The sequence below is a fragment of the Bombina bombina genome, chromosome 1, assembly GCF_027579735.1.
Source record: "Bombina bombina isolate aBomBom1 chromosome 1, aBomBom1.pri, whole genome shotgun sequence".
Taxonomy (NCBI): Eukaryota; Metazoa; Chordata; class Amphibia; order Anura; family Bombinatoridae; genus Bombina; species Bombina bombina.
Window position 1 is genome coordinate 485,596,922 of NC_069499.1, and position 19,561 is coordinate 485,616,482.

Genomic DNA, 19,561 nt, shown 5'->3' on the forward strand with positions numbered 1-19,561 from the left:
TCGCTAACTTTTTCACTAACTTTAGGTTTCTCAATGAAATTATTTACAATTAGCTTGTGCAATTATGGCACAAATGGTTGTGAATGCTTCTCTGGGATCCCCTTTGTTCAGAAATAGCAGACATATATTGCTTTGGCGTTGCTTTTTGATAATTAGAAGGCAGTTAAATGTCGCTGCGCACCACACTTGTATTATGCCCAGCAGTGAAGGGGTTAATTAGGTAGCTTGTCGGGAGCTTGTAGGGTTAATTTTAGCTTTAGCATAGAGATTAGTCTCCCACCTGACAAATCCCACCCCCTGATCCCTTCCTGGCCCCTCACAAATAGCTCTATTCCCTCCCCCATCCCACAATTGTCACCGCTATCTTAAAGGGACACTGAACCCAAATTTTTTTCTTTTGTGATTCAGATAGAGCATGCAATTTTTAACCCTTTGAGTGCTAATGACGGCTCTGAGCCGTCACAGAGTTTCCCACTCTGGTGCTAATGACGGCTCAGAGCCGTCACTAGCACTTTCCCACCTTGAGGGAGATCTGGGGGCTCCCACCCACTCCTACCCCAGCGATCGTGCCTGCAGAGTGACAGGCATCGCCGGTGCTTCCCGTTTTGCGTGGTGACATCACGCGCAATAACGTGATGACGTCACCTAACAACTTTATTTATACTTAATTAATGTTAAGTGTAGGAGCAAGGGGCAGGCTGCTTAGAAGCCTGTATTTTTCCAACCTTTCCAACAGTGTAAGTCTTGGGGGTCTGAAAAAAATATAAAAAAAGTTATTAAAAAAAATTGTTCAAAAAATAAAAAAATAAAAAAAACATTAAAGAATCTTAGCACCCAGGTGGGAAAGTGCATAGCACTCAAAGGGTTAAGCAACTTTCTAATTTACTCCTATTATCAATTTTTTTTCGTTCACTTGCTATCTTTATTTGACAAAGAAGGCATCTAAGCTTCTTTTTTGGTTCAGCACTCTGGACAGCACTTTATTATTGGTGGATGAATTTATCCACCAATCAGCAAGAACAACCCAGGTTGTTCACCAAAAATGGGCTGTCATCTAAACTTACATTCTTGCATTTCAAATAAAGATACCAAGAGAATGAAGAAAATTTGATAATAGGAGTAACATAGAGCATGACATTTTAAGCAACTTTCTATCTGAATCACAAAAGAAATAATTTGGGTTCAGTGTCCCTTTAAGTACTGGCAGAAAAGCTTTCCCCCCTAACCCCCCAACCTCCACGATCCCCCCAAACAGATCTCTTAACCTCCCCCCTCTTCCTATTTGTGGCCATTTTAGGTACTGGCAGCTGCCTGCCAGTACCCAATTTCTTAACAATTTTTTATCCTACCCCCATCCCAGATCCCATTCCCGACAACATTTCCCCTCTTCCTCCTCCCTCTCTCTCTCCCACCGATTGGACGGTTGCATGCGCGCGCACACGCTCCCGCCCCCCTCACGAGCTCCCGCCCACCTTCCCAGAACAGTGGCTGTTGTCACCGGAACTTGTCCAGCGATGGGCCTCCCACCCACCAACGATCGGCACCATCGCTGGCCAATGCAGAGAGGGCCACATCGGTGTGCCAAAAAAGTTATTGCAGTGATGCCTCAATATTGAGGCATCATGGAGAAACCTTGAAAGCGGCTGGAAGCGATCAGGATCGCTTCCAGGTGCTTTAAAACCCTAACGACGTTGTTGGTCTTTAACGACCAGTTTGTGTATGACGTACCCTGTACGACGTGTGTCTTTAGAGGGTTAAGTAAGAATATACAATTTTAAACAACTTTCCAGTTTACTTCTATTATCAAATGTGCTTTATTCTCTTGGTATCATTTGTTAAAGGAGCAGTAATGCACTATTGGTTTCTAACTGAAAACATTTATGAGCCAATGGCAATCAGTATACATATGCAGCTACCAATCAGCAGCTAGAACCTAGGTTCTTTGCTTCTCCAGAGGTACCTAGATAAACCTTTCAGCAAAGGATAACAAGAGAACCAAGCAAATTAAATAATAGAAGTAAATTTGAAAGTTGTTTAAAATTGTATGCTCTGTCTGAATCATGAAATATTTTTGGGGGTTTCATGTCCCTTTGAATCATATATGACTGTGGGTTTATCAAGAAAGAGCTTGATGATACCAATGTAGACAAACAAATATAGAATACATTTATACCTTCCTCATTTGAGAATTGCTTGTCAAATGACAACATGAGGTTTATAGATATTGAAAATATGCAATATGGAGTGGTACTTTAACACAAAATCCAGCATCTCATGAGATATGTAATTGGTATTTTTGTATTGACAGTATGACCATCTAGAGTCACCATCATTTCAAGCAAAGAGATTCTGTTCCTTATGCTATAATTTATCGTCTATGTGCAGGTGTATTGTTGGTAGAGAGTGTGGTGTAGTCTTTGACCAACCCATTTTAATTCTCTGAACGTATTTGTGTGTAGTATTTTTATTATTTACAATTTTTCCATTAACAAACTACCTAGAGGGTAATTTTACCTCTGGTTTTAAATAGCAGTCTCTTTTCTTTTGCATAGAAAAAGGCATCATTTTAATTGGCCTTTTTTACACTTAACATAGTACATGATGGTTAAGAAATTTCAATTCATGCATCAAGCATGAAATATTTATTTCCTACCTGTTCTATGTTAAATTTTGCATATATTATGTATTAATATTGTTTTTGAATTTTATTGTACCCTATTGTATCAATGAAATGTTTTGTGGACCCAGGACATGCTTGAAAATGAGAGAAATATCAATGTATCTACCTCGTAAAATATATTTTCTTTCATGTAATTAGCAAGAGTCCATGAGCTAGTGACGTATGGGATATACATTCCTACCAGGAGGGGCAAAGTTTCCCAAACCTCAAAATGCCTATAAATACACCCCTCACCACACCCACAAATCAGTTTTACAAACTTTGCCTCCTATGGAGGTGGTGAAGTAAGTTTGTGCTAGATTCTACGTTGATATGCGCTCCGCAGCAGGTTGGAGCCCGGTTTTCCTCTCAGCGTGCAGTGAATGTCAGAGGGATGTGAGGAGAGTATTGCCTATTTGAATTCAATGATCTCCTTCTACGGGGTCTATTTCATAGGTTCTCTGATATCGGTCGTAGAGATTCATCTCTTACCTCCCTTTTCAGATCGACGATATACTCTTATATATACCATTACCTCTACTGATTCTCGTTTCAGTACTGGTTTGGCTTTCTACTACATGTAGATGAGTGTCCTGGGGTAAGTAAGTCTTATTTTCTGTGACACTCTAAGCTATGGTTGGGCACTTTTATATAAAGTTCTAAATATATGTATTCAAACATTTATTTGCCTTGACTCAGGATGTTCAACGTTCCTTATTTCAGACAGTCAGTTTCATATTTGGGATAATGCATATGAATCAATCAATTTTTTTCTTACCTTAAAATTTGACTTTTTTTCCCTGTGGGCTGTTAGGCTCGCGGGGGCTGAAAATGCTTCATTTTATTGCGTCATTCTTGGCGCGGACTTTTTTGGCGCAAATTTTTTTTTTCGGTTTCCGGCATCATACGTGTCGCCGGAAGTTGCGTCATTTTTTACGTTTTTTTGCGCCAAAAGTGTCGGCGTTCCGGATATGGGCGTCACTATTGTCTCCACATTATTTAAGTCTCATTATTTATTGCTTCTGGTTGCTAGAAGCTTGTTCACTGGCATTTTTTCCCATTCCTGAAACTGTCATTTAAGGAATTTGATCAATTTTGCTTTATATGTTGTTTTTTCTATTACATATTGCAAGATGTCCCAGATTGACTGAGTCAGAAGATAGTTCTGGAAAAACGCTGCCTGGTGCTGGATCTACCAAAGTTAAGTGTATCTGCTGTAAACTTGTGGTATCTGTTCCTCCAGCTGTTGTTTGTAATGAATGTCATGACAAACTTGTTAATGCAGATAATATTTCCTTTAGTAATGTTACATTACCTGTTGCTGTTCCGTCAACATCTAATACTCAGAGTGTTCCTGTTAACATAAGAGATTTTGTTTCTAAATCCATTAAGAAGGCTATGTCTGTTATTCCTCCTTCTAGTAAACGTAAAAGGTCTTTTAAAACTTCTCATTTTTCAGATGAATTTTTAAATGGACATCATCATTCTGATAATGGTTCCTCTGGTTCAGAGGATTCTGTCTCAGAGGTTGATGCTGATAAATCTTCATATTTATTCAAAATGGAATTTATTCGTTCTTTACTTAAAGAAGTCTTAATTGCATTAGAAATAGAGGATTCTGGTCCTCTTGATACTAAATCTAAACGTTTAAATAAGGTTTTTAAATCTCCTGTAGTTATTCCAGAAGTTTTTCCTGTCCCTGATGCTATTTCTGAAGTAATCTCCAGGGAATGGAATAATTTGGGTAATTCATTTACTCCTTCTAAACGTTTTAAGCAATTATATCCTGTGCCATCTGACAGATTAGAATTTTGGGACAAAATCCCTAAAGTTGATGGGGCTGTCTCTACTCTTGCTAAACGTACTACTATTCCTACGGCAGATAGTACTTCCTTTAAGGATCCTTTAGATAGGAAGATTGAATCCTTTCTAAGGAAAGCTTACTTATGTTCAGGTAATCTTCTTATCTTTAGCGGATGTTGCTGCAGCTTCAACTTTTTGGTTAGAAGCTTTAGCGCAACAAGTAACAGATCATAATTCTCATAGCATTGTTAATCTTCTTCAACATGCTAATAACTTTATTTGTGATGCCATCTTTGATATCATTAGAGTTGATGTCAGGTATATGTCTCTAGCTATTTTAGCTAGAAGAGCTTTATGGCTTAAAACTTGGAATGCTGATATGTCTTCTAAGTCAACTTTGCTTTCCCTTTCTTTCCAGGGTAATAAATTATTTGGTTCTCAGTTGGATTCTATTATCTCAACTGTTACTGGAGGGAAAGGAACTTTTTTACCGCAGGATAAAAAATCTAAAGGTAAATTTAGGTCTAATAATCGTTTTCGTTCCTTTCGTCACAATAAGGAACAAAAGCCTGATCCTTCACCCACAGGAGCGGTATCAGTTTGGAAACCATCTCCAGTCTGGAATAAATCCAAGCCTTTTAGAAAATCAAAGCCAGCTCCCAAGTCCACATGAAGGTGCGGCCCTCATTCCAGCCCAGCTGGTGGGGGGCAGATTACGATTTTTCAAAGAAATTTGGATCAATTCAATTCACAATCTTTGGATTCAAAACATTGTTTCAGAAGGGTACAGAATTGGCTTCAAGATAAGGCCTCCTGCAAAGAGATTTTTTCTTTCCCGTGTCCCAGTAAATCCAGTGAAGGCTCAAGCATTTCTGAAATGTGTTTCAGATCTAGAGTTGGCTGGAGTAATTATGGCAGTTCCAGTTCTGGAACAGGGGCTGGGGTTTTATTCAAATCTCTTCATTGTACCAAAGAAGGAGAATTCCTTCAGACCAGTTCTGGATCTAAAAATATTGAATTGTTATGTAAGGATACCAACATTCAAAATGGTAACTATAAGGACTATCCTGCCTTTTGTTCAGCAAGGGCATTATATGTCCACAATAGATTTACAGGATGCATATCTGCATATTCCGATTCATCCAGATCACTATCAGTTTCTGAGATTCTCTTTCCTAGACAAGCATTACCAGTTTGTGGCTCTGCCGTTTGGCCTAGCAACAGCTCCAAGAATTTTTACAACGGTTCTCGGTGCCCTTCTGTCTGTAATCAGAGAACAGGGTATTGTGGTATTTCCTTATTTGGACGATATCTTGGTACTTGCTCAGTCTTCACATTTAGCAGAATCTCATACAAATCGACTTGTGTTGTTTCTTCAAGATCATGGTTGGAGGATCAATTTACCGAAAAGTTCATTGATTCCTCAAACAAGGGTAACCTTTTTAGGTTTCCAGATAGATTCAGTGTCCATGACTCTGTCCCTGACAGACAAGAGACGTCTAAAATTGATCTCAGCTTGTCGAAACCTTCAATCACAATCATTCCCTTCGGTAGCCTTATGCATGGAAATTCTAGGTCTTATGACTGCTGCATCGGACGCGATCCCCTTTGCTCGTTTTCACATGCGACCTCTTCAGCTCTGTATGCTGAACCAGTGGTGCAGGGATTACACAAAGATATCTCAACTAATATCTTTAAAACCGATTGTACGACACTCTCTGACGTGGTGGACAGATCACCATCGTTTAGTTCAGGGGGCTTCTTTTGTTCTTCCGACCTGGACTGTAATTTCAACAGATGCAAGTCTGACAGGATGGGGAGCTGTTTGGGGGTCTCTGACAGCACAAGGGGTTTGGGAATCTCAGGAGGTGAGATTACCAATCAATATTTTGGAACTCCGTGCAATTTTCAGAGCTCTTCAGTCATGGCCTCTTCTAAAGAGAGAATCGTTCATTTGTTTTCAGACAGACAATGTCACAACTGTGGCATACATCAATCATCAAGGAGGGACTCACAGTCCTCTGGCTATGAAAGAAATATCTCGAATACTGGTATGGGCGGAATCCAGCTCCTGTCTAGTTTCTGCGGTTCATATCCCAGGTATAGTCAATTGGGAAGCGGATTATCTCAGTCGCCAAACGTTACATCCGGGCGAATGGTCTCTTCACCCAGAGGTATTTCTTCAGATTGTTCGAATGTGGGGACTTCCAGAAATAGATCTGATGGCTTCTCATCTAAAAAGAAACCTCCCAGGTATCTGTCCAGATCCAGGGATCCTCAAGCGGAAGCAGTGGATGCATTGTCACTTCCTTGGAAGTATCATCCTGCCTATATCTTTCCGCCTCTAGTTCTTCTTCCAAGAGTAATCTCCAAGATTCTGAAGGAATGCTCGTTGGTTCTGCTGGTGGCTCCAGCATGGCCTCACAGGTTTTGGTATGCGAATCTTGTCCGGATGGCCTCTTGCCAACCGTGGACTCTTCCGTTAAGACCAGACCTTCTGTCGCAAGGTCCTTTTTTCCATCAGGATCTCAAATCCTTAAATTTAAAGGTATGGAGATTGAACGCTTGATTCTTAGTCAAAGAGGTTTCTCTGACTCTGTGATTAATACTATGTTACAGGCTCGTAAATCTGTATCTAGGAAGATATATTATAGAGTCTGGAAGACTTACATTTCTTGGTGTCTTTCTCATAATTTTTCCTGGCATTCTTTTAGAATTCCGAGAATTTTACAGTTTCTTCAGGATGGTTTGGATAAAGGTTTGTCTGCAAGTTCCTTGAAAGGACAAATCTCTGCTCTTTCTGTTCTTTTTCACAGAAAGATTGCTAATCTTCCTGATATTCATTGTTTTGTACAAGCTTTGGTTCGTATAAAACCTGTCTTTAAGTCAATTTCTCCTCCTTGGAGTTTGAATTTGGTTCTGGGGGCTCTTCAAGCTCCTCCGTTTGAACCTAAGCATTCATTGGACATTAAATTACTTTCTTGGAAAGTTTTGTTTCTTTTGGCCATCTCTTCTGCTAGAAGAGTTTCTGAATTATCTGCTCTTTCTTGTGAGTCTCCTTTTCTGATTTTTCATCAGGATAAGGCGGTGTTGCGAACTTCTTTTAAATTTTTACCTAAGGTTGTGAATTCTAACAACATTAGTAGAGAAATTGTGGTTCCTTCATTATGTCCTAATCCTAAGAATTCTAAGGAGAGATCATTGCATTCTTTGGATGTAGTTAGAGCTTTGAAATATTATGTTGAAGCTACTAAGAATTTCCTAAAGTCTATTTGTTATCTTTTCCGGTTCTAGGAAAGGTCAGAAGGCCTCTGCCATTTCTTTGGCATCTTGGTTGAAATATTTAATTCATCATGCTTATGTCGAGTCGGGTAAAACTCCGCCTCAAAGGATTACAGCTCATTCTACTAGGTCAGTTTCTACTTCCTGGGCGTTTAGGAATGAAGCTTCGGTTGATCAGATTTGCAAAGCAGCCACTTGGTCTTCTTTGCATACTTTTACTAAATTCTACCATTTTGATGTGTTTTCTTCTTCTGAAGCAGTTTTTGGTAGAAAAGTACTTCAGGCAGCTGTTTCAGTTTGATTCTTCTGCTTATAATTTCATTTTTTTTCATTATAAGATTTAAACTTTATTTTGGGTGTGGATTATTTTCAGCGGAATTGGCTGTCTTTATTTTATCCCTCCCTCTCTAGTGACTCTTGCGTGGAAGATCCACATCTTGGGTAGTCGTTATCCCATACGTCACTAGCTCATGGACTCTTGCTAATTACATGAAAGAAAACATAAATTATGTAAGAACTTACCTGATAAATTCATTTCTTTCATATTAGCAAGAGTCCATGAGGCCCACCCTTTTTGTGGTGGTTATGATTTTTTTGTATAAAGCACAATTATTCCAATTCCTTATTTTTTATGCTTTCGCACTTTTTTCTTATCACCCCACTTCTTGGCTATGCGTTAAACTGATTTGTGGGTGTGGTGAGGGGTGTATTTATAGGCATTTTGAGGTTTGGGAAACTTTGCCCCTCCTGGTAGGAATGTATATCCCATACGTCACTAGCTCATGGACTCTTGCTAATATGAAAGAAATGAATTTATCAGGTAAGTTCTTACATAAATTATGTTTTATAAATAAATAATATTTAGAGGATCAAGTGATTGCTTGATCTCCTCTTTTTGTTAAATTGTCTCTAGTATGCATTTATTTATTTCTTGTTTCGAGGCACATGTGAACTACTGTCAAAACAATAAATGGTTTCTTTTTTAATTGGTCTCATAGGTGTATGCTATTGTTGGCTAAGATGAAGGCAAGGTTTAAAGTGCCTTCCCAAACTTATCATTCTAAACCTGTTGTATCACCCATAAGAAAACTGCTGTTTTTAATTGTCAAGATCAAATGAAAGAGGAGAGCTTCTTCTTCCCAATGAGGTCATATGATTAGGTCCCAATTTGCATAGGGGCGGCATTCATGCTTTTCTTTTAGGGGTGTTTGCCCTCTTTTCTCCTTTACTCCCCCTTGAGATGCCTATTACTGAGATAACTGGTGATTACTTTCTTTTTGCCTACACCCCCCGAGATAATTGATTAAAAGATTGCAGTACGATGTGTAGCTTAAACATAACAATTATGGGGGTAAATTAACGTTACTGGGTCCAAGGACAGAGGCTGCAATGGTCCTCCTTTTCAACAGCACCCTTTCTTGCTGTTTGCAATTAGCAGAAGCTAATATGGACAAGAGGAACTGCTTCTCTGTGATTATTCTTCCCTCTTGGTTAGTATTCTCCATTACACTTGTGCAGCCTTCCTGTACAAATATGGTGGCAAGTTTTTCTCTATGTCCACACTGTGACATCCATTTTGGAAACCCATATGTATAAAGGCAACCCCATACACTTTCCTTAAACTGTTCTGGGGGGCACAGAGGGGCCAGGCATGATACAGAGGGCGCGTGGGCCTCACCAGGAGCCCAAGCCCAAGCTATACTGATTGCAGGGCCCAAAGGGCTCCCTGGAGGTACAGGCCTACTATAAACAATCTCTTAGACTCAAAGTCTAAAGTCAAATGTCAATGGTTTTTCATGTGCATAAATAATATAGTAAGAGTACCTTAATAGTTCCGGATTTTGATAGTCACTGTAACCACCAAAAAAACTTTGGTCTAACTTCCAATAGTAATGGTGGCATTAACCAGATGTCCGCAAACACTTGCAGTCTTAGCATGTACTTGTGATCCTTATTCCGGATATGTTGCAGCAGTTCCTGTGTTCTGTGTCACACGTATGTGTCGTCACAGCTCTAGTTTTCGCTACTTTTCCTCCTGAAAGCTTGATACTTTGTATCAATCTTTGATCCAAATCATGTGATTGTGATGCAACGGTTACGTAAACTTATCTGGTTCAGCTTGATATTCGACATGCTAAGACTGTAAGTGTTTGCAGACATTTAGTTAATTGCACCAGTACTTTCGGAAGTTATACCAAAGTTTTTTGGGTGGTTACAATGACTACCAAAATCTGGAACTATTAAATTTCTTTTGAGATTCAGACAGCGCATACAATTTTAAAAAAAGTTTCCAATTTACGTCTTTTATCAAAAATAGCTTAGTTTCGGTGATATTTCGTGTTGAAGAGATACCTAGGTAGGCATCTGGAGCACTACATGGCAGGAAATATGCTGCCATCTAGTGTTCTTGCAAATGGATAACATTCTTTCAAAACCATTTAAAGCTCCAAAAATAATATTGGATTTCATATCCCTTTAATCTGATGTTCCTTGTTTTCTTTCTTTTTTTCTTTCTGATCCTGTATTAAACAAAGATACTGTGGTAATCAAGTATTTGGATTGGGTGCACATATATTTTTGCGTTAAAGGGACAGTATACACCAATTTTCATATAACTGCATATAATAGGCACTACTATAAAGAAGAATATGCACAGATACTGATCTAAAAATCCAGTATAAAACCTTTTAAAAATTTACTTAGAAGCTCCCAGTTTAGCACTGTTGATGAGGTTAGGCTGGGACACCCAATGAAAGGGGTTGGGAAAGCAGGAAGAGCAGACCCCCTTCCCTGCATCTGAAAAGCCCAATTACACAAACAAGAGCAGGATAAATCTGTAGACTTCAGTCTACATTTGATACTTTGGGGCTTGGTTATTAGTCTAAAAATCAGCACAATGTTATTAAAAAATAAACAAAACTAAAAACTGTTACACAAACACTCCCAGATGGGCTATATACATGGATCATCTACAAAACATTTATGCAAAGAAAAATCTAGTGTACAATGTCCCTTTAACTATTACATTTTATTATTATCATGCTAAGAGATTTTTGAGCAGCAGAGGTGCTTCTTTATATGCTATCATCTGTAGTTTCCAGTGACATGTCCAATTAAGTCATCAGTGAACTGGCAAAGTTCATCATCAAGGGGCCTATCTATCAAGCTCCGTACGGAGCCTGCAGACTCGCCAAAAACACCAGTTATGAAGCAGCGGTCTAAAGACCGCTGCTCCATAACCCTGTCCGCCTGCTCTGATGAGGTGGACAGGAATCGCCACAATTCAACCCGATCGAGTATAATCGGGTTGATTGACACCCCCTGCTGGAGGCCGATTGGCCGCGAGTCTGCAGGGGGCGGCGTTGCACCAGCAGCTCTTGTGAGCTGCTGGTGCAATGCTGAATACAGAAAGCGTATTGCTCTCCGCATTCAGCGATGTCTGTCAGACCTGATCCGCATTGTCGGATCAGGTCCGACAGACATATGATAAATAGGCCTCCAAATCTTTATGGCAAGGTCACTAGGAGCTGCAGACAACAGTTTCTCAGTAAGCTGAAATTTTCTTCTTTGGAAGAAACAAAATAGTCTAAAAAAAAATATTTATTCAGTTGATAGTTTAGCTCCACACTGTTACATTTAGAGGCTGGCTGGGGTCTGTGCACAACAGAGAATGGAGTTGGTTAGCTGGTCTGTCAGAACCTGGGTCTGTAAACAAAAGGTGTTTGTTGAAAACCACACAAAAGTTGTAACCATCTTGCCATAGATATGTATTATTATGGTACTCTTCACCTAGTACAATATAGGTGTGTGTGCATTTCCAGATAACGTTTAATGTGGTTATTAAATTCAAGTTATGTTAACTCATCTTTTCCTTAAAGGGATAGTCTAGTCCAAAATAAACTTTCATGATTCAGATAGGGTATGTACTTTTATCACTAATTTTGCTTTGTTCGCTTGGTATTCTTAGTTGAAAGCTAAACCTGGGAGGCTCATATGCTAATTTCTTAGACCTTGAAGACCGCCTCTTATCGGAATGCATTTTGGCAGATTTTCACCACTAGAGGGTGTTAGTTCATGGGTGTCATATAGATAACATTGTGCTCACACTGGAGTTACCTAGGAGCCAGCACCGATGCAAGTCTGTCAGAAGAACTGAAATAAGGGGCAGTTTGCAGAGGCTTAGATACAAGGTAATCAACGAGGTAAAAAGTATATTAATATAACTGTGTTGGTTATGCAAAACCAGGGAATAGGTAATAAAGGGATTATCTATCTTTTAAAACAATGACAATTCTGGTGTAGACTGTGCCTTTAAATAGAATGTCTATAAAGTGAATAAACAGAAGTATTTTATACAGATCCACTTTATCTTTATGAATTTTGTACACAACACAATGCTGAATAATATCATTCTAAATTCCGGATATCAAACCCATGTAATGATTATGCACATACATAAAATAAAGTAAAATATTTGAAAGAATATAATACTAAATCATTTACCAGAGATTGTACACTTTGTACTGTTTTAGCTTTTCTAGCAGCAGACGTGAGTCATCCTGTCCAGCCCCATATAAACAGAGAAAGAGAAAACGTAAACTTCTCCTCAAATGCACCCACAGCAATCAGCAAACTGCGTAAGTAAGCTCTGTTTCTAATCTATATTATTATTAGCATGTCTAATGGGTAAAATCATTTTAACACTATACACCTCTCTTTGCTGCGTTCTTACCTCTTACTTCTATCTACATTATCACAACTTCTCATCTAGGGCCTGATGGTCCAAAACTCACTAGCATGGAGAGAAATCTTGCAAAATATGTGGGGCTTTTTTTCAGCATTATTATATTGTAATGTAAGTGCTTCTCCTTCATATCCAGGGCCCTGTATAGCGAGATAAACAGCTCTCATGCTAACATTCCCCTTTTTAATATTATTTTAGGCACCTGACAGTATTGACAAAACATGTTAGATAATCTCATGGTAGCAGCGAACTTTAGATTATAGGGTCCCCGGACTCTTCTCTTTTATTTTTCTAACTTTGGGCCTGATGATCTATACCTCTCTGCTCCGGCAAGATGATAAAAGAATACTCGTCAGTGCATTAAATCGCCATTATCAGAATAAATCACTATAGAGGTACAAATCCCCAAATCCAGAATTCTAAAATCCAAACTTATTCTGAAATCCAAATTTATAAAAAAAAATTTTTAAATAAAATTATTAAAAAATTACTTTTTTCCCCTCTTCTCACAATCTTCTCTGCCTGTGACTTTTGTTTCATTTACCCCTACACTTGGCATTCCATTTTATAAATAAAAAAAAATACACAGACCACAGAAATGGGGAATAAAGGCCTCAGCTTTGTTTATTTAATAACAAATATTAACAAATAAATAACTAGAACCATAAATAACAATTGTAATACAAAACCTCCCATGTGCTTGCCCCCGCAATCCCCATGTGCACTTCCAACACATAAAAAAATCACATCTACATTAAATATATCTCTCCTGTGAAACAAAACAGGAGGTACCAAAAAAACATCCTACTTATTCAAAGCATAGGGCAAGCACCCCGCCAAAGCTGCAACTACAGCTACTAAAAACAGGAAGGCTTCTCCTCACCATTCAGATCATGAAGTGATGCCACTTCCTCCCCGTATCTTATAAACCTAGCCCTCACTTTACCCTATGCCCTAGGTTTGACCTCACCACTGAGGTGAATGCAGGGTCAAAAAACCTTCCTTCCAGTTCCTTATGAAGGGGTTGCATTTCTGTGTTCTAAAATGCAAATAATATTCTATATTTATTTAAAACAACAAAGATTACCTTTCCGATTACAGTACTGTAATATCTTTCTAGGTTCTATGTAAACAAAAGTATTAAAAATATGTTACCATTAGTTTGCTGCTATATTATGATATGTAAATATTGCCTAAATGATATAAGATATAAATGATGTTGTGTAGGCTTGGTTTTCCTCTCCAAGCTGCCCCATTTTCCAATTTACAACTATTCCGAAATCCAAATCATTTCCTGTCCCAAGCAGTTTGGGTAAAGGTTTTTCTACCTGTATTTCTGTTACAAGTATTATATGGTGCATGAAAGGTTAAGGCTCTTGTAAGGCTGGCCTCATCTCATTTAATATCGGGATATCATTATCAGCTCCCGATAATGAGGTTTTGGCCGATATCGGAAGTTTTTTTTTCAAGTGATCATAATCCAAAAAGGGTTTGGCTACTAAAAGCCCACAGACACAAACAAGTTTTCACTAGAAAAGTTTCCAAAACTTTTTTTTTGGTTGTTAAGTACTAGTAGTAGTTTAGTTATCAGGATTGAAACTGGGAATCCAAAAAAAATGGCATATACAATGGCTATTTCACACCTCTTAAAGTTACATTACAGTTTTTTAATTAACCCCTTTGTGCTGGATAATACCCAGGACTAGACTCTCAGGTATATAGCAGAGAGTAAAGGATACTTTAGAACTTGAGCCTGGAACACTCAGCTTAAAAGCAGGTAAACTCAGGACAAGCTGGGAATAGTCAGACAAGCGGAGGCCAACTATTCAGACGGGCAGAAAAGGTACCAATTCAGAAGCCAAAAGATTAGTTGTAGACAGGCATGGGTCAGGAACCAGACAAGCAGCAAAAGGTACCAAATCGTAATCCAAAAGAATTGTCAAGACAGCCCAAAGGTCAGGGCAGGCAGGCAGTAGGCAAGAGAAGTCCATTTAACAAGCAAGAAGATCAGCAACAGAAGCAAAATAGACAGCGCACCCATTAACATAAGGAATCCAATATACAGGCAAGGAACTGAAGCCCAGGTGCACTATTTATAGCTCATAGTGTGGGAGCCAGTAAGGCAAACTAGCCCGACTGGTCGCACCTGAAATAGCACAGCAGACCAACAAGCAGTGCTGTCAAGGACGCGCTGCTGCCGACGAGCAATATAGCCATTCTGAGGTGCGCTAAGAAACAGAGCAGCATTGCTAAGGACACCCGACAGGTAGATGAGCACTACTGAGGATCAGATATGAACGTGTGTGAGATTAACCTAATAGCAAAAAGAGAAATTCTGGTGACAAAGATACAGTTCCATTTGAAATCTCTGTACTGAAATTGACAATCACTTCAATGTGAGATATCTAGATACGGTTTTGATTTCTGTTTTCTAGCTTTTCTGCAGATCTTGTTAGCTGAACAGGATGTCACATATTAAATACATAGACATAGTTAAATGTGTGCCCTGCATACTGCAGATGGAAAATACAATAGCTATGAATAGAGCTTTAGTGAATTTAGACCATGTATACAAATAAACCTCTAAAATGTTGTCTGTAGCCACTTTAGAATATCTTGCACATGTGCAACAAAATAGACTTATTCCATTGTGTTGGAATGCTTGCAATTATGTCAAAAAGGCCGATCGTAATCACCAAGAACATTTTGGCTTCATGTTAAAAATAGGACTTATTTCAGCAAGCCGAAAAAACAGCCTTGGCTCAGAAAAACAGCTAAAAACCCTCAACTGCATAAAAATGAAGAGTTTGTTACAGTGATAAGCCCAGGAACCACTTCAAAGCCTCTTCTTACCTGGGTCCTAACCTACAACCAACACACACTGTCTTCCAACCAAAGACAATGAGAACTCCCAAGGGTGCCACAACTATTTGTAGCCTCCCCTAGACACATACAAAATACAGACGGGGACTGCACTCTCAAACCAAACCACTTGCAGGTACCTGTATTTGTAATCAGTAATTCAGGCAGTTAACCCCAGACCAGCCTAGGTGCAAATCCTAAATAGGAGAAATCACAGTGCAATTCATCTCTGGATTTTTTGTGTGTGTGTGCGTGTATGTATGTATAAATACATATATATATATATATATATATATATATATATATGTGTGTGTATTGCTTCAGACTTGAAAAAGGAAGACAATCTTCCGAAAGCTTGTCATCTTATAAATGTATAGTTAGTCCAATAAAAAAGTATCATTGCTCAATGCAATACTATTGTTATTTTGAGATATATATATATATATATATATATATATATATAATGTATGTATGTATATACACACACACATACTAACAGTATATATACAGTATATAGTTTCTTTTTTCAAATTCATTTGTTACCGTCTATACTAAAATATAGTACAATAACATAAAACTACTGTTTTAATTTGCTAAAACAAAATATTTCACTTTACTTAATAAGTTCTCATTTTCTTTTTCAACAGCTAATATAAGCTACCAAAGCCAATCAAAAGGCTCAGATATACCAACAGCAATGAGTAAGCTGGGTAAGTTAGAATATCTTACATAACATCTATTTACTTGCATCTATTTCATTCTCATCTTATCTGAATCTAGTGCCAAACACAATAAAACAAAGTCACAATATTGTCTTGCATGCCACAAACCTAGATGGACAAATTAAAATGATAGTATATTCTGTTTACATTTATCAATATGAAAAGATGTCCATATAATTATATATGTTGCTGATGTACTGGGGAACTTGATTAAGGTGATAACCTCTCCTGTTGCTAAGCAACATGCTGAATAATCTTTTACTTTATATAACCTTTTCACAGTTTTTTGGTTAAATATTCACACTATTTATCTTAAATATCTGTTCATAGCTTCATGTAAAAACATTCCTCCACTGCTGCATTCAAATCAGCTCCATTGTTTTCTGATTGTGAAATGACTGGTGATCTCCTTGGCCGTCAAATGAGAGGAAAAAAGAAGAATGCTTGCTCTTCATAACACCAGACACCTCTGTTTACTCCTGTCTCCTTATTTGTACATTATTGGAGCACTAATTTAACATGCGCCCGTAAACCGTCAAATTCGCCCATTTACTGGCGGACAATAAATAACCAGCTATTACAAGTGGCTGTTTATTGCTAACGCAGCTCACGGTAGCATTTAGCTCTTATAAAATTAACCAGAGATCAGATCTCTGGTTAATTTTATAAATGTGTCCCAAAATCCCCCAAAATCAAGTGTTTTCTTTTTTTTTCCTATTTAAAAAGAAAACAAACTGCACTTAGCAATTTTGGGGGGCTAAAATCTCTGACTGTGGGGCCTTTACATTGTGGTCTATGTGAATTGTGTGTTTCTAGTGTATCATATTTAGCATTAACTGCAAAGGAGCTTCATCAAAAATACACGCAAGACATTTGTTGCACAGTGGCATATTCATTAAAGAGGCATTAAAAAACGAAATAAATTGCATTCACCGTGACCTCCCTTTAATTATGAGCACTGACATTTTGGAACTAGGATTCACTGTAGGTAACTGAATGATGGTTGCTGCACAAGTGCAAACACATGTCAGCAGTGCACTGGTTTGCAGTGAAAACTAGATTTCAACATGGAGGCACCCAGGCACCCATAACTTGTAGTAGGTGGAGGTTAACCTCAATACTATGCTAATAAAATATATTTAGTGTTTAATGTCCCTTTAAAGCATTCACTACCGATCTGTAACTCAAAATTCTGGTCACATATAATCTGTGGTTTGACTCGTGTTGTCTGATTCACCATGCTGTACTGGTCTTTTTTGTCTTATGGATGAGTCATTCACTTTACCGACATTTCTCTGTTGTTCTAAGGCCTCAGCAGATTTGCTAGTTAATACTCAGCTACTCTTGATATATAACTGTTGGGTCAAACTGAGTGTAAAAAGATGAATTATTTATCTCATTTAATTTCATTACAATGCTAGTTTTATTGTCATAGACAGACCAGGGGTTATACTCATGAAATACTGAGTCACAGAACACGATCAGTGTTATTGAATGGTGCAGCAAATTAAAAACTGTTTTCATAGTTTTGGACAGGATGCTTTATGAAGCTGAAATAAACATGTCATGGCATCTTGTAGTACAGCAATGTGTTGTTGCTTGTTGTCCACATTATTTCTAAAATTCAGATAATGACAAGATGATGTTTTCCTTGTGGAGTGCTCCTTCATCTGTGAACAAGGAGTCCACTTAGATACATGATGGTTCTGGCCCTGGGTGCCTTCATAGACATTTAATAAAAAAACAAGTTTGCCTTAGATTGCCTCAATGTATTTTACAAAATCTGGTTAAGATGGGTTGGATAGCTCTTTCCAAAATATAACTCTACTATGAAGCATTAATACATAGACCTTTGACCTTGGGATCAAACTTAGTGCCAGATTACAAGTGGTGCGCTATTTATCGCTCCCACTCGCACATTAGCTCAGCTAGAAGCATGTTCTTTGCATGCGTCTGGTAGCGCTCGTATTACAAGTCGAAAGTAAAACGTTTTTGTTAACCCAACGCAAAAAAGGCTAAACTTGTAATATTGCGGCCACATTAATATATTACCTAATAGACTTCAATGGAGTGTGAAAAGTGGAAGAAACCAAACACCCTACCCACGCTCAAACCCAATTGCAAATTCAATGATATACAGTAATACAGCTGAACAATCCTACTCACATGTTACAGAGCTTCAATAGCTCTAAGAATTGTGCTTTATAAGGGGAACCCAGGGTAATGCACTGTAGTCTCTGGTGCTGGTTACAAAGTTTTTATTAAAAGATTGCAAAAGAAACATGACAACAAATCACTTAGGCCTAGATTTGGAGTTCGGCGGTAAAAGGGCTGTTAACGCTCCGCAGGCTTTTTTCTGGCCGCACCATAATTTAACTCTGGTATCGAGAGTTTAATCAAATGCTGCGTTAGGCTCCAAAAAAGGAGCGTAGAGCATTTTTACCGCAAATGCAACTCTCGATACCAGAGTTGCTTACGGACGCGGCCGGCCTCAAAAACGTGCTCGTGCACGATTCTCCCATAGGAAACAATGGGGCTGTTTGAGCTGAAAAAAAACCTAACACCTGCAAAAAAGCAGCGTTCAGCTCCTAACGCAGCCCCATTGTTTCCTATGGGGAAACACTTCCTACGTCTGCACCACTTCCTACGTCTTCAATCCGATTGGCTGATCCAATCAGCCAATCAGATTGAGCTCGCATTCTATTGGCTGATCGGAACAGCCAATAGAATGCGAGCTCAATCTGATTGGCTGATTGGATCAGCCAATCGGATTGAACTTGATTCTGATTGGCTGATTCCATCAGCCAATCAGAAAATTCCTACCTTAATTCCGATTGGCTGATAGAATCCTATCAGCCAATCGGAATTCGAGGGACGCCATCTTGGATGACGTCCCTTAAAGGAACCGTCATTCGTCGGGAGACAACGGAAGAAGAGGATGGATCCGCGTCGCCTGCTTCAAGATGGACCCGCTCCGCACCGGATGGAAGAAGATTGAAGATGCTGCTTGGAGAAGATGTTTGCCGGTCCGGATGTCCTCTTCTTGCCGGATAGGAGGAAGACTTTGGAGCCTCTTCTGGACCTCTTCAGCACCGGATGATGGATCGCCAACCCCCGCTTGGGTTGGATGAAGATGTTGGAGCCAGGACGGATCGGTGAACCTGGTATGGTGAAGACAAGGTAGGAAGATCTTCAGGGGCTTAGTGTTAGGTTTATTTAAGGGGGGTTTGGGTTAGATTAGGGGTATGTGGGTGGTGGGTTGTAATGTTGGGGGGGGGTATGGTATGTTTTTTTTTTACAGGCAAAAGAGCTGAAATCCTTGGGGCATGCCCCGCAAAGGGCCCTGTTCAGGGCTGGTAAGGTAAAAGAGCTTGTAACTTTTTTAATTTAGAATAGGGTAGGGCATTTTTTATTTTGGGGGGCTTTGTTATTTTATTAGGGGGCTTAGAGTAGGTGTAATTAGTTTAAAATTGTTGTAATATGTTTCTT

General features: G+C 38.8%; 1 protein-coding gene across 2 annotated transcripts in view; it reads left to right on the forward strand.

Moving 5' to 3' along the window:
- The window catches only part of TFPI (tissue factor pathway inhibitor), a 165,039-nt gene that overhangs the window by 100,682 nt on the left and 44,796 nt on the right, over window positions 1-19,561 (forward strand). Inside the window, exons 6-8 of one of the 2 annotated variants that reach the window (XM_053698531.1) lie at window positions 12,277-12,381; window positions 15,998-16,060; window positions 16,403-16,530. In XM_053698531.1, coding sequence (XP_053554506.1) covers window positions 12,277-12,381; window positions 15,998-16,060; window positions 16,403-16,470 — 236 coding nt within the window. In that variant the 3' untranslated portion in view covers window positions 16,471-16,530. Of the gene's footprint in view, window positions 1-12,276; window positions 12,382-15,997; window positions 16,061-16,402; window positions 16,531-19,561 lie in introns of those variants that run through there. The other variant, XM_053698530.1, reaches the window with a different exon arrangement.